General features: G+C 46.5%; 1 protein-coding gene across 1 annotated transcript; it reads left to right on the forward strand.

Annotated features, from left to right (window-relative positions):
* Positions 1 to 932: 932 nt before the first annotated feature.
* On the forward strand, positions 933 to 9,338 carry LOC128401981 (vomeronasal type-2 receptor 26-like). Its single transcript, XM_053365663.1, has 6 exons — positions 933 to 1,024; positions 1,489 to 1,635; positions 3,002 to 3,293; positions 4,912 to 5,139; positions 7,718 to 7,844; positions 8,593 to 9,338. Exons 1-6 carry the CDS (start codon positions 933 to 935, stop codon positions 9,336 to 9,338), a joined length of 1,632 nt encoding a protein of 543 aa, XP_053221638.1.
* Positions 9,339 to 15,705: the final 6,367 nt, after the last annotated feature.

The following is a 15,705-nucleotide window of genomic DNA, read 5'->3' on the forward strand; positions in this document are numbered from 1 at the left end:
CTGCCCACCTAGCAGTTCGAAAGCACCCTTAAAGTGCAAGTAGATAAATAGGTACCGCTTTATAGCGGGAAGGTAAACAGCGTTCTGTGTGCTGCTCTGGTGCAGGCTTGCCAGAGCAGCGATGTCACACTGGCCACATGACCCGGAAGTGTCTGCGGATGGCACCAGCTCCCGGCCTCTAGAGTGAGATGAGCGCACAACCCTAAAGTCTGACAAGACTGGCCCGTACGGGCAGCGGTACCTTTACCTTTACCTTACAACCTCTCCTTAGGACAGAAGCGGCCTTCAACCTCCTCATCAAGTGCCACTGACTAAATATATCTCAAAGAAGAAAATAATTGTTGTAGAGTTCAAAAAAGAAAAGGAAGGAAAAATTTTGCCATTCATTATGCAACTTCAAATGTCATCAGCACACAAGGGAAATTATAATAACACCTATCCATGCCAAAATTGCTAGTTTAGATATTCTTGTGCATTATGCAAACAAATGTCATAAACCATCAGAATTGGAAAAACAATATCCCTTATGGGCTCCATGGGAGGCACTGATGACACCCTGGGTGTCAGCAGCCACCACTTGGGTGCCCATTGCTTTAAGCCCAGATTTTTGACAATGTGTGTGTACAACTCACCTGGGAACTTTATGGAGAAAGCTGGGTAAAGATGATGATGATGATGATGATGGTGTATGCCAAGTGTGTGTGAGCCACGTGTGATAATTTATCTCTAGTCAGGGACAAAGCAGCCTTCCTAGCTAAGTGCAACCAACTGCATTTCACTCAAGGAAGAAAAAAATAGTTGTAGAGTTCAGATAGAAAAAAACCCTACTACTTCAATCTCTCATGATGCAATTTCAAGGAACATCAACACTCAGGGGAAATTATCATCACACCTCTCATTGTCAAAATTACTGGTTTCCATCCTCATACACAATGTATGTCATTGGCAAGACCATCAGTCAGAATCTGAACAAGAAAGAAAGATATAAAACCCTTGTGTTGTTGACCAGTGGATCTGGACACAGGTAGGGCTCTGTCATTCACCTGCATCATCATTTTCCCTGTGCAGGTTAGGGTCTGCTTCCCACCAGATGATTCTGCCGTGATTTTAACCTCCAAAATATACGCTGTTCTTCATCATTTTTTACATACCTGGCACTCAGCAGGTTTTTGGGGGGGAGGGGGAGTGAAGGGAGAAATAGAACACCCTCTTCAGGAACATTGATGATCACAGAGCCATTACTAAATACAAAGACCAGGCTATAGTTCATGCAGTCCCTAAAATGCCAGGCTCTGGTGTAAATCAGTGTAGCACCACCATTTGGCACCATTCAAGGGAGTTTGTAGCAAAACAGATAAGAAGGTTGAGGCAAAACATGACAGTCTATGTTGGGAGGGAAAGTTTTTTCCATAGGATTGTGTTGGTTATGGTGTTTCTGCTGTTACTGCTTTGTCATACTGTGTGCAAGACACATTCTATTAACTGCAGCATCCTTGATGATCCTCTTCCTATTCCTCATAATTTTTACCAGCCGGGCGACCTGGTCATTGGGGGAATTGTTTCTCAGGTCTTTTTCCTCTACAATAACCTCTCTTTCATAGAACAGCCTACACAGATAATGATTGATGAAGCCATGTAAGGCATTATTTCATTTATTTTATTCTTCTCCTATAAAATGTTCAGGCCATAATAATGGAGCACACATTATAAAGCAACACTGTGCTTCAGTAAGAATTTATTTATTGTCTGTTCTGGGCACTTAGAAAAGGATGCTGTGATTATTAACAGCCAGCATGGGTTTCTCAAAACTAAGACCTTCCAGGCAAATCTTATTTACTTTTTAAATTAACATTACAAGCTTGGTGGATCAGCAGGAATGCTGTGGATGCAGCATATTTTGATTTCAATAAGGCTTTTGACAATGTCTTCCATGATATTCTTGTGGAGAAGCTGGTGAAATGTGGGCTAGACAACGTTAGGTAGATTCCTAGCTGGTTGCTTACCATTCCCAAAGAGTGCTCACTGATGGTTCCTCATCCTTCCGGAAAAAAGTGACCAGTGTGATGTTGAAGGGTGGTGTCCTGGGCCCAGTGTTGCTTAACATCTTTATGAATGACTTGGATGAAGGAATAGAGGGGATGCTAATCAAATTTGCAGATGACACCAAACTAGGGGGGTAGCTAGTATGTCAGCAGAAAAAAATGCTACTCAGTAAGGACAAACGTAAGGTTCTACACTTAGGCAGGAATAAACAGCAACACAAATATAGGATGGGGGACACCTGGTTTGACTGCAGGGGTCTGCTCTGTCCTGCAGGTCCAAATACAGACCAGGGAGAAACATTGACTGATGCTCTGAAGGAGCCATTTGCAGGGATTGCAAAGAAAAATGCACAAAATTCCAGAGCGATCAATTCTAGTGCTTTATTACAGAGATATATCAGGAAACTTACATACAGCAATACATTGCAGGATTCCATGCTGCTACACCTCAGGATGGACACGGAAGTGGCAAGCAGCCTGACTTTGTCCATCAGCACGATATGGCCTGGGATACAGGAGTCATCCTAATCCAATGTACACCCACCCCAAGCTGCATCCATTGTTAGACTTGTTGAAATTAATAAACCTAATTAATCATGGCTGTTGTTCTGAAAGCATTTAATCTGAGTATGTTAATGTTTGATATAACCCTAACACACATTTTCCAATATACCATGGACTGATCATTGGTGTTGGATGTAAGAGAATGACAAAAACAATTTCAGGGAGGAATCTTTGAGCATGAGAATGATCCCAATTTATTTAGACCATTTCGTTCTTAATGGGAAAATGTCTATTTCAATTGTCAATTTTTATTTATGTCATTATCTTTTAGGGTTTAAGGTAAACCTCAGTCTTGAAAACACTCAGCTGAACAATGACAATGAGTACAATGCATTTTTTTGTTGTTGTTGGTACAAATATTGCTTTTTTATTAAGGAGTTGCAATCCTTTCCTAGTTCAGTGCCTAAGAACTACCAGCACATCCTGGCCTTAACATTTGCTGTCAAAGAGATCAATGAAAATCCTGCAATCTTGTCAAATATCTCTCTGGGTTTCCGCATCCTGGACAGCTACTATACTGCACGAACGACTTATAAGGCCACACTCAGTCTGCTTTCCACACAACAGATGTTTGTCCCCAACTACAGATGTCACAACCAGAACATCTTGATAACTCTCATTGGAGGATACATTTCTGAGATCTCTGCCAATGTGGCCATCGTTTCAGCAAGCAAGAAAACTCCACAGGTAAGCTGTGTGCATGATGTACAGTGGTACCTCCGGTTAAGAACTGAATTCATTCTGGAAGTCCGTTCTTAACCTGAAACTGTTCTTAACCTGAAGCACCACTTTAGCTAATGGGGCCTCCCGCTGCCGCAGCCCAATTTCTGTTCTTATCCTGAAGCAAAGTACTTAACCCGAGGTATTATTTCTGGGTTAGCAGAGTCTGTAACCTGAAGCGTCTGTAACCCGAGGTACCACTGTATAAATTTTTCACACTTTAGGCATAACTTCTTGATTTTAGAAGTGCTTTTGACCAAGTTCCTCCTGCTATGTTGATATGCAAACTGGATAAATGCAGGCTTAATGGTGGGTTGGGAAATTTTGAATTTCTAGCATCAAACACAGTGTTGGGTTACATGAGTTGCCGAGCCCATTGCAATTCCGTAATTCCAAAATAAAATATCTTAATCAGCAAAATTATTACCATTTTCATTTCAGCTCACTTATGGGTCATTTTTACCATCACATGATGATAGAACACATTTCCCTTTTTTGTACCATATGGTCCCAAATGAAGCCAAACAATACATGGGAGCTGTGCAGTTATTTCAGCATTTCGAATGGACATGGGTTGGGCTCTTTGCTGTGGATAATGACAAAGGGGACCAGTTTTTGCAGACCATGGTGCCAATGCTTGATGAAAATGGCATCTGTTATGCCTTCACCATAAGAATACCAAAATGGAATTATGTGGATGAGCTGATTCGTTTGCTTGTGCAACACTGGGAAACCTACGTAACTATCATCCAGAAAAATGCCAATGTGTTATTTGTATATGGAGAGCCTCCATCCTTCCAAGTATTGAGAGTATTACTCTTTCTAGCACCCTTTATGGCACTGCCTCCTTTGGGGAAAGTGTGGGTTGTTACATCCCACTGGGATTTTGAATCGCTGTCTGTTCAGAAGATTTGGGAAATGCAAACTTTCCATGGTTCCATATCCTTCACAGTTCACTCAAATCAGCCATTAGGATTCCAAGAGTTCATTCAAAAGATCAGACCTTCCTGGAACAAAAGGGATGGTTTTATTCAGGACTTCTGGGAACAGGCATTCAGCTGTTCATTAAAAATGTCTAAGGAGGTAGAAAAAAAGGAGGAGAAAACCTGCACTGGGGAGGAGAAGCTGGAGAACATTCCTGGAATCTTATTTGAAATGGAAATGACAGGCCACAGCTACAGTGTTTACAATGCGGTCCATGCTGTAGCCCATGCTTTGCATGCCATATATGAATCCTGTTCCAAGCATAGAAAAATGGCAGAAGGCAGGAGATTGAAATTTCAGAATGTGCAGCCATGGCAGGTAATTACAATTTCTTTATATATATAAAAAAAATCATTCATTTAAAAGTATGGTAGGTTTCCATGCAGAGGTGAAAATGATATCTAAGATTCTATAAAACAATTCCATACCAAAAAAAATCTTTTTGTGGTGCTGTTCTTTTCAAATTTGCTTAGGTAAGTAATAACCACATAATGATATAGTGGGTTTTAAAAATTATTCAGAATCAAAGACAAATGTAGTGAAATGACAGCTTTAAAAAGGGATGTTATCATGTCTACTTTTCCCTTCTCTTTGAATCCAGGTCCATCACTTTCTACGGCGTATTGTATTCAATAACAGCGTTGGAGACACTGTGTGCTTCAGTGACAATGGAGAATTAGTTACAGGCTTTGATGTTACAAACTGGAAAATGTTCCCTAATGGGTCGGTGGTCAGAGTCAAAATTGGAAGACTGGAACCTCGGGCTCCTCCAGGAAAACAGTTAACCATTTATGATGGCCAAATTGTCTGGCATCAAAGATTTAATCAGGTGAGATATCATTGTAAATCCTTAATTCTTCTTTAAAACAAAGCATATCTGCCTCCAGAGTAACATCATTTGGAGTATCTTCCAAATCTTTCCAGTCTCAAATCTTCCATTCTTGGGCAAGGTGATTGAGCGCGTGGTTGCTGAACAACTCCAGGCACGCCTGGAGGATGCAGACCATTTGGATCCCTTCCAATCGGGATTCAGGCCTCACCATGGGACTGAAACTGCCTTGGTCGCGCTGGTTGATGATCTCCGGCGAGCTAGGGACAAAGGTGAGAGTTGTTTCCTGGTTCTGCTGGATCTCTCAGCGGCCTTTGATACAATCGACCATAACATCCTTCTGGACCGTCTAGAGGGGCTGGGAGCTGGGGGCACTGTTATACAGTGGTTTCGCTCCTTCCTCCTGGGCCGTGTTCAGAAAGTGGTGGTGGGGGATGAGTGTTCAGACCCCTGGGCCCTCACTTGTGGGGTGCCTCAGGGTTCCGTCCTCTCCCCCATGCTTTTTAACATCTATATGAAGCCGCTGGGAGAGATCATCAGGGGGTTTGGACTGGGTGTCCATCAATATGCAGATGATACCCAGCTCTACCTCTCTTTCAAATCATAACCAGTGAAGGCGGTGAAGGTCCTGTGTGAGTGCCTGGAGGCGGTTGGCGGATGGATGGCGGCTAATGGATTGAGGTTGAATCCTGACAAGACAGAAGTACTGTTTTTGGGCAACAGGAGGCGGGCTGGTGTGGAGGACTCCCTGGTCCTGAATGGGGTAACTGTGCCCCTGAAGGACCAGGTGCGCAGCCTGGGAGTCATTTTGGACTCACAGCTGTCCATGGAGGCGCAGGTCAATTCTGTATCCAGGGCAGCTGTCTACCAACTCCACCTGGTATGTAGGCTGAGACCCTACCTGCCCGCGGACTGTCTCACCAGAGTGGTGCATGTTCTAGTTATCTCCCGCTTGGACTACTGCAATGCGCTCTACGTGGGGCTACCTTTGAAGGTGACTCGGAAACTACAACTAATCCAGAATGCGGCAGCTAGACTGGTGACTGGGGGCGGCCGCCGAGACCACATAACTCCGGTCTTGAAAGACCTACATTGGCTCCCAGTACGTTTCCGAGCACAATTCAAAGTGCTGGTGTTGACGTTTAAAGCCCTAAACGGCCTCGGCTCAGTATACCTGAAGGAGCGTCTCCACCCCCATCATTCCGCCCGGACGCTGAGGTCCAGTGCCGAGGGCCTTCTGGTGGTTCCCTCATTGCAAGAAGCAAAGCTACAGGGAACCAGGCAGAGGGCCTTTTCGGTAGTGGGGCCCGCCCTGTGGAACGCCCTCCCATCAGATGTCAAAGCGATAAATAACTACCTGACATTCAGAAGACATCTTAAGGCAGCCCTGTTCAGGGAAGTTTTTAATCTGTGATATTTTACTGTATTTTTGGTTTCTATGGAAGCCGCCCAGAGTGGCTGGGGAAACCCAGCCAGATGGGCGGGGTACAAATAATAAATTATTATTATTATTATTATTATTATTATTATTATTATTATTATATCTTGAGTCAAAACTTATCTTGAGAATAGAAACTTACTAGAAACTTACAGTTTCTAGTCAACTAGAAACTTACAGTTTGCACCAGTTTCTTTCACACAGAGAAGCTTCCAGAACCCTCTTGAATTAATTAGAATAGAAAATTTCTCTACATATCAGATCAGTACTTTCCGTACCAAGAAATGCAAACTGACATGAATATCCCCACTGAAAAGGTCTGTTGAAAAAGGAAGGCCTTCAATAGAGAAGAGAGATGCCAAAGGGTGGGTGCCAACAGAAATGGACCCGTCGAGAAATGGGATCTGCAGGAGACCCTTTCCTCCCGAGTGCAGTGATCAGCTGGGTATCCAAGGGATGAGACCATCTTTGAGATCTCCTGGTTCCAAAACATTTGGGCTTTGTGCCCCCCACCAAACACCTTGAATTGTAGAGCATCTAATGTGGAGAGGTTTTCTTTTGCCCCTTGGCAGCAATCCTTTGGGGGTTCCCTGAGCTCGGCTTGGTCCTCTGTGCTATTCATGGAAGACCAAATGAATGAACTTTAAGAAGGGAAGATGGAGTACTGTTTAGGCAGGATTCCCATTCCTGTTCCTACCCATCCATTGCCCCCAGAATGCCCTTTTAGGGGACAACACTTCTTTGGACTCAGTCAGCTTCAGTTCTCTGAGCCTTGGCTAGGAAAGTTACTTGTATATTTGGCCGAGGGTTTGGGGACTGAGCATCGTCTGAAGCCAAGACCTGCTTCATCCTACGCTGCTCTTGCTGGAAGATCTTGCTTTAGTGGGGGAGAAATTTCCTGGCATTACTATTCTCAACATCCTCTCTTAGGACTTAACTACATTGGCAAAGAAAAAGTGCTTTATATGCTTTTTAATACATTCTAAAACTGTGGCACCAGATGGCGCTGTGGAGTTCCGTTTTTGCCAACCCGATTTCTCATACAAAGTTTGCAACATGTTTAACTGAAATGCTTCTTGGATGTGTCAAGATCCAGCCTTACTCTCTTATTGCTAATCTCTCTTTTATTATTTCATGCAGGTGTTGCCTCTTTCTGTGTGCAATGACAACTGCAATCCAGGCTACAGCAGGAAAAAGAAGGAGGGAGAGAAGTTCTGCTGCTATGATTGTGCTCCATGTCCAGAAGGGATGATTTCTGACAAAAAGGGTAGGGAGCATGATGTTAAAGATATAAACTTAATATGCACAGGATGCAATGCTTGTATGCACTGAAGTTTAAAACATATGTAAAGGTTTGCAAGTGAATGGGGCATAAAGAGGCTGTTTGAGTGTTTAAGGCTAATGGGACTTTCAAATGGTCAGGTTCCTAGAACTATCAAGATATGGACTTCTGTAGCTTCAGCAAGATGACAGTTCTTTTTATTTATTTTATTTAACAAAACAAAAAAATGAATTGTTTAAACCAGGCCTGAACCAAGACTGGAATGTTTGCAGCCACCTTGTGTGCATTCAGATCAAAGGTTCTTCAAAACAAATCAAATGGAAACAGTCTGAATTATAATAATATTCATTGCATTGCATTTAAGGAAACTACTATTTAAACAGAAAGTATAAACCATGATTTAATCAGGAATTTCCTGGTGTACAGAGAATCAATCAGTCGCTCCAGTCCATCAGCTCAAGTTTAAAACATCAAAAAGTTTTTAAAGACACTCTTTCATTGGCTGCTACAACAGATTCCATTTGATGGATGTTTGTCAATATCCTGAAATATTAAAATTGTTTTTTCTCTTTTTCAGATGTGGATGTTTGTGCCAATTGTCCCGATGACAAGTATGCAAACAAGGGCCAAACTCAGTGCATTCCCAGGATTCCAAGTTTCCTCTCTTACAAAGAAACTTTAGGATTCCTTTTAGCTATCTTTGCCATTTCTTTCTCTTTAATCACTCTTTTAGTACTTGGAACTTTTGTGAAGCACAAGGACACTCCCATCGTCAAAGCCAACAACCGGACCCTCACCTACCTCCTCCTCATCTCCCTCCTTCTCTGCTTCCTCTGCTCCTTGCTCTTCATTGGTCAGCCTGGAAAGGTGGTCTGCCTTCTCCGACAAGCAGCCTTTGGCATCATTTTCTCGGTGGCCCTTTCCAGTATTTTGGCCAAAACCATCACCGTGGTTCTAGCATTCATGGCAACGGAACCAGGATCCAGGGTGAGAAGATGGGTAGGAAAAGGGCCGGCCAATGTTCTTGTCCTTTCCTGCACCTCCATTCAAACCGGAATTTGTGCTCTGTGGTTAAGCACTTCCCCTCCCTTCCCAGATAGGGACACACACTCATTGAAAGGGAAAATCATCCTGGAATGTAATGAAGGATCAGTTACCATGTTTTACTGTGTCTTGGGCTATATGAGCTGGCTAGCCTTTGTCAGCTTCTTTGTGGCTTTCCTAGCCAGGAGGTTGCCAGATAGTTTCAATGAAGCCAAGTTCATCACCTTCAGCATGCTGGCATTTTGCAGTGTTTGGTTATCATTTCTCCCAACTTACCTAAGCACTAAAGGGAAATACACAGTGGCTGTGGAGATCTTCTCCATCTTATCATCCGGTGCTGGATTACTGGGTTGCATCTTTTCTCCAAAATGCTACATCATTCTGCTGAGGCCTGAGCTGAACGACAGGGAGCAGCTCATAAGAAAAGCAAAATGAATGAGTATGGCCATCTCTTCATTGTGCATCTAGAGAAATACTGATGGTGGAGATCTCGAGAGAATTTGGCTATGCGTATTTGCTTAGGGAAACTCCTATCAGCATGGTTCTTGACTCAATGTGCCACAAATACCCCCATTCCTACTTCTATTTTGGCGCTTTCCAGAGAGATTGGAATACGACCCAAAGCTGATTCTTCTATTCAGGGTTTTTCTCATCCTCATAATGCTCAATTCATGTTGGGAATAAATTAGGAGTGAAAGGCACCTCAAATCCTGATGGCAGTGTCAGAGGCCAGGCCTGCATTCTGTTACTCAGGCTTTCTCATCTCAAACCAACCATGCATCCTGCCATAAAACTATAAAATCTTAAGACATAAAGACATAAAGCCTTGGTTTCCCAAACATCAATTACATGCAGTAAAACCACAGGCACAGTGAAGTCATTAACTACTCATATTCTGAATTGTCAGTTGAAGTCAATTAGGCATTTTTGCCAATTCAGTGGAAATCAGCCCGGATGCCATTTTGCTGCCCAGTTCCCGGATTAGTTTGGGGAAACCCAGATGTATGGCAGCCCTAAGTAGTGGACAATGCAGGGTTCTAAATAAGTCAAATTGAGGTTGTAGCTATGGTTGGCTAAATCAGACAGTGGATCATGATGTGAGAGAGACATTTGCAGGATCTGGAGTTCTTACACTTTTTATATACGGAGCAAGAGTCCCTCTGATTGATAAATGTAAAATGAAGTCAGCTGGTATAGAATACGAATTTCCTGGTCTCCAGATTTATCACTTTCTATGCTTTCCTGGACAAAATGGAGATTTAGAATCAAGGTATTTGGGCACCCTCAAAAGAAAAGCACACACCCAAAAATAAATGTTAGAAAGGGACAAGATTAGATGCGGATGAACAAAGCATTTTTGTTATTAAAAAAAATCAAGACTCCTTGTGCTCCCCTCTGCTCCCCTTCCCCTTTCTCCCCACCCAGGGGAGTCCTGCCCTCCGCCTGCCCCTCAAAGTCAGTGCATCTTGCGGGGTTGGCCTGGGCAGTGACAGCCTCTCCTCCCCACCTGCTCCCCAGCAGCTGCTATGAGCTGCCCAAGGGAGGAGGCCAGCAGCAGCAGCAGCCATGGAGAGGCAAGAGGAGGCTTCCTGGCCACCTCCACTGTTGCCATTTATTACAACAGCAGCACAGGGTTTTGCTTTTGTTTCCTTTTTGGAAACAGTTATTCTTTGCTCCAACCTACTTGAGCACCATTGGACAAAGTTGCTCATTATAAAATGTATAGGATAAATCTAGTGTTAACTGGCCCTTCATTTGAAACCTACAATCCCCAGAGTTACTCATAAAGAGAGATTGATTGCTAAACCATCCTGGGAACTGAAGCTCTAGCAGAGGAATAGGGATCTCCTAACAATTCTGTTATGATTTGTGGGTGAACATAATTTCACTTCTAGGCAAAGCTAACCTGGACTTACTGGGATATCTCCTCTAGCTATTTTATTATCCCTCAGAATTGTAGGAATTACATGTGTGTGTTGACTCTTAAGAGTTTTTTCATGTGTGAGGCAAATTCAGAAGTCAAAAACACACTAGGAAAATTACAACCCCTATCATTATGAAAATGACTGGTTTTCATTCTCTTATACGGTGTACACCTAGAGCCTGTTAGTACCATGAAGTATCAGCATATGATTAAAAATATATCTTCATGATGTTGAGAACCCTATTTAGACATATACACTACAGGCATTCTTTTGTGTGAATTTTTCTTTATAGAGTTAATTTTGCCACAATCTTTATCTAAATAATGACTATCTCTCATTCTCAATCGTTCTACTCTGCAGTTAATCTTTTGCACCAAAGTTTCTTAATGTGTAAACTTAGAGCTTGCTGGATAGTGATTATTAACACACACATGGACCCAGCCATGCCCTTTTGTGCCTGGTGTGCTTTTGGATAGGTGTTAGAGATTTCACAAGGTTGTGCCCCCCCCCCCTTTCCAGACAGAGAAAAAGTTAATACCTTGAAATATACTCGGAGTTGAGAGTGGATTTCATGCCCTTTATTCAGCTCATAGTAGTGAGGAATGAAAGTTTTCCCAAAATATCTGCTTTATATACATTATTTACACAATGGGCCGCACGTGATTGGTTAATTCTGGGATTCTCCTTTAGGCCAGTCAGGTTGCGGATTCACTTCCACTTGGAGCTGGATTGGGTGGCTCCTGCTGCATTGTTCTAGGACCAATCAGACTGCTGCATTCTGAATCCTATTGTTCTAGGACCAATCAGACTGCTGCATTCTGAATCCTATTGTTCTAGGACCAATCAGACTGCCAGAAATAATACTGTAGTTTGAAACATGGGGAAGCAAAGTTTTGTTAACAGGGCCATACGTCTGCTGATGTTGCATCTCATATTGCTAGATCATGCTGCATGCAAGACACATTCCATTAATTGCAGCATATATGATGATCCCCTCCCGATCCCTCATCAATATTACCAGCCAGGAGACCTGGTCATTGACGAGATTGTTTCTCAAGTTGTCTTCATGCACGATACGCTCAATTTGAGGAAACAGCCGACACAGAACTTGATTGATGGACCTGTGTAAGTCATTATTCTTTTTACCCCTCTCATTCTAAAAGATGTGCAGTCCATAATTACTAAGGACACATCACTAAGAAATGCCATTCTTTATTTACTTTTTGGGAGTGAAGAAACAAGCATTTTGGATTGATAATACATATAGTGTCCTCTCCTTTACAATGTGGGCACAAACAACTACAAATTTCCATGGATCCTGTGTATTTTTAGGACCTCCGCAGAATAACTGTAGAAGACTGCTTAGGGGGTTACTGCAACCATGGTGTGGGGGTGGGGAGCAGGTAAATAAACAAATACCGGTAAGTAAGTAAGTAAGTAAGTAAGTAAGTAAGTAAATAGGTACTGCTGTGGTGGGAAGGTAAACATTGTTTCTGTGCACTCTGGTTTCCGTCATGGTGTCCCATTGCAGAAGTGGAGGTAGGTGCACATGCTGTGCACGCGGGGGTGGGGCTTTGCGGGGGCAGGGCTAGCCGTGCGGGGGGAGGGGAGGGCGGACACCGCCTGCAGTGAGCGTGGGGGGCGCGGCGATGTCACCCCCCCATGACACCCAGGCTGCAAAAACCCCACCGCACCCCACTTCCTCCGCCACTGTGTGTGTGGTTCTCTACCACCTGGTAGCCTAGGAACCTCGTTCTCCCCGCAAGAAAGAGGAGAGGAGGAAAGAAGAGCCAACTTGTCGGTGGCTAGGGGGCGCAATCTGGACGGTTCTGCCAGGGGCGCAAGATTACCTAGCTACGGCTCTGGTCGTGCCCACCAAGTGCTGCGTCCACTGGCCCGGCGCCCGGCTGCGCGGCAGGCAGGCGGGTGGGGCAGCATGGCCCTGCTTGGCTCCGTTGCGGGGTAGGGTTCCCGTTCCCCTGCCTGCCTGCCCTCCCCCAGGTAGACCGGGCAGGAGCCTGTCCCTTTGTTTAGGCGCGCCGGGCAGCAGGCAGGCAGGCAGGCAGGGTGGTCGTCCCTTGCCTGCCTGCCCTCCGCCAGGTAGACCGGGTAGGCGCCTGTACCTGTTTAGCAGCGCCGGGCAGCAGGGAGGGAGGGGGTCAGGGCGGCCGTCCCCTGCCTGCCTGCCTGCCTGCCTGCCTTCCTCCAGGTAGACCGGGCAGGAACCTGTGCCTAGGTTTAGGAGCGCTGAGAGGCAGGCAGGGCGGGCGTCTGCTGCCTTCTCCCCACCTCCCAGGTAGACCGGGTAGGCGCCCGTCCCTTGCTTTAGGAGCGCCCCCGTGTGGCCGGCATGGTAAGGGCAGAGCAGCCTTCTTCTTCTTCTTCTTCTTCTTCTTCTTCTTCTTCTTCTTCTTCTTCTTCTTCTTCTTCTTCTTCTTCTTCTTCTTCTTCTTCTTCTTCTTCTTCTTCTTCTTCTTCTTCTTCTTCTTCTTCTTCTCCTTCTCCCTCCTATTGTTGTCATGATCATGCGTGCGTGAGTAAGGGAGTGCGGTCGAAATGAGGGATGCGTGCGTGTGCCTCTGCTTGCCCGCCTCCCTCTCTCTCCGTGATCTGTTTTGGGTCTGTCTCTCTCCCCCACATGCAAGTACATGGGGGGGGGCGGGGGTGGTTTCTTGGGTGTGCGTGTGTGCGCGTTGGAGGGATATTTTGTGTCCATCTCTCTGTCCCTGTCTGTCTCCCCTGCACACAAGCGTGTGTGCGGTGCATTTGGCTCCTGTGTCTCTCTCTGTCTCCCCCCCCCACAAGCACATGCTGTGTTTGAGTGTATGCTTAGTGTGAGAGAGAAATTTTGTGCCCTTCTGTCTCCCTCCCCCGCAACCAAGTGTGTGTGTGAGAGAGAGAGACACACACACACAGAGATTTTCTTTCTGCCTGCCTATCTCTCTCTCCCCCTCCCCCGCGCAAACAAGTGAGAGAGTGTGCGCGCGTGCGTGTGTGTGAGAGATTTTGTTTCTGTCTGTCTGTCTGTCTGTCTGTCCGTCCGTGCGTCCCTCCCTCCCTCCATCCCCCCAATCAAGTGTGTGTTTTAGATAGAGAGCGCACGAGCGCTTTTGTGCTTTTCTCTCTGTATACCTGTGCATGTCTCTCCATGCTCCCCCCCCCCACAAAGGCATGCACGCCAAGAGCTTTCTCCCTTCCTGTCCCTGCAAGGACGGACGCCCGCCCGTCCCCCTTCTTCTCCTCCCGTTCTCCGAGGAAGACCGGCAAGACCGAGCCTCCCCGGTCAGTAGACAGGGCAGTGGTTCCAGTCCGACCGTCAGATGGACTGAGAGCTCCCGGCCTCAAGGAGGGGAGACTGGAAAACCGTCTTTCCTCTAAGTTATACCTGAAAGCCCCAGCCCCTCCGGGCCTCCGGCGCATAGACGGGGAAGCCCTCCGTTCTCGGAGGTAGACTGGCAAGACCCAGCCTCCCCGGCCAGTAGACCGGAGGGCTGGGAGACCGTGCAACGCTGCCAGGCCCCTCCCCTTGGCCGGGGTAACCGTGGACGCGAGGAGCAGACTGGGTCTCCGGCGGGTAGACCGGGAAGCCTCATGTTCTCTGAGGAAGACCGGCAAGCCCCTGCCTCCCCCCCCCCCCCGGCGAGTAGACCGGGAAGCTGGTCCAGGCCGGCCGTCAGGTGGACTGGCGCCAAGGAGAGTAGATAGGAAGCCATCTGTCCTCGGAAAGAGACCTGGAAGCCCCAGCCCCGCCGGCGGGTAGACCGGGGTGAGGTGACCGAGGGAACCGGCAAGCAGCCTGGGGAAACGGCGGGCCTTCCACGGGCCGACCGGGAAGCCACCCGTTCTCGGAGGTAGACTGGCAAGACCCAGCCTCCGCGGCCAGTAGACCGGGCAGCGGTTCCCGGCCATCCATCAGGTGCACTGGCGCCAAGGACGGTAGACTGGGAAGCCGCCTGTCCTCTGAGGGAGATCTGGAAGCCCCAGCACCTCCTGCGAGACGGGGCCTCTGGCGGGAAGACCGGGAAGCCTCCCGTTCTCGGCGGTAGACCGGCAAGACCCAGCCTCCCCGGCCAGCAGGAAGAACGGGGCCACGCTGCCAGCCCCTTCCGCGGAGAGCTACACCTGCCCGGCTTCCTAAGCTCCGCTCCCGCTCCCGCCCCCGCCCCCGCTCCCGCCCCCCAGGAAAACACCCAGCGCTTCCGCGCCTTCCGCCGGGAAGACCGGCCAACCCACCCCCGCTTGCCACCGGGAAGACCGGGGACACCGGCAACCTCGCCACTGGTCCGGGCAGGGGCCAGACCCACACAGCCTCCGTCCCGACAAGCGGGGAGGCGAGTGGGCAGGTGGGCAGGAAGCTGAGCTGAAGCCAGAAATGAGATGATAATAATAATAATAATAATAATAATAATAATAATAATAATAATAATATTTTAAAAATTTATATCCCGCCCTCCCCAGCCGAAGCCGGACTCAGAGCGGCTAACATCAAATTAACATAAAATCAGACAATCAATTAAAATACATCCTCAAATCATATCAGGATCAGAATAAAATCCAATCGGATGTCAACCCGCAGATTAGGGTTGGGGACCTTAAATGCTCAGCAGGCCCAACTGTTTGTGCTGAACTTATATGGGCCTGTGAGAAAAACTCTGAGATGAAGAAGGACGTCGGGGGACATTAACCCGATGTTTAATCTGCTTGTCCTCTCTCCTTCCCAGCCACTCTAGAAGACGGGTCTGGGGCTCCAGTGAGTTTGGAAGCAAAATGCAACCCTCTGATCTGGAAGTCCCGTCCTTCCCTTCATTCGGAACCGGCGCTGTTACAGGTGCCGTGCAATACTCACTCCGTATTTGTAAGAAATAAATCTCCTCTGG

The sequence above is a fragment of the Podarcis raffonei genome, chromosome 14 (genome assembly GCF_027172205.1).
Source record: "Podarcis raffonei isolate rPodRaf1 chromosome 14, rPodRaf1.pri, whole genome shotgun sequence".
NCBI lineage: Eukaryota > Metazoa > Chordata > Lepidosauria > Squamata > Lacertidae > Podarcis > Podarcis raffonei.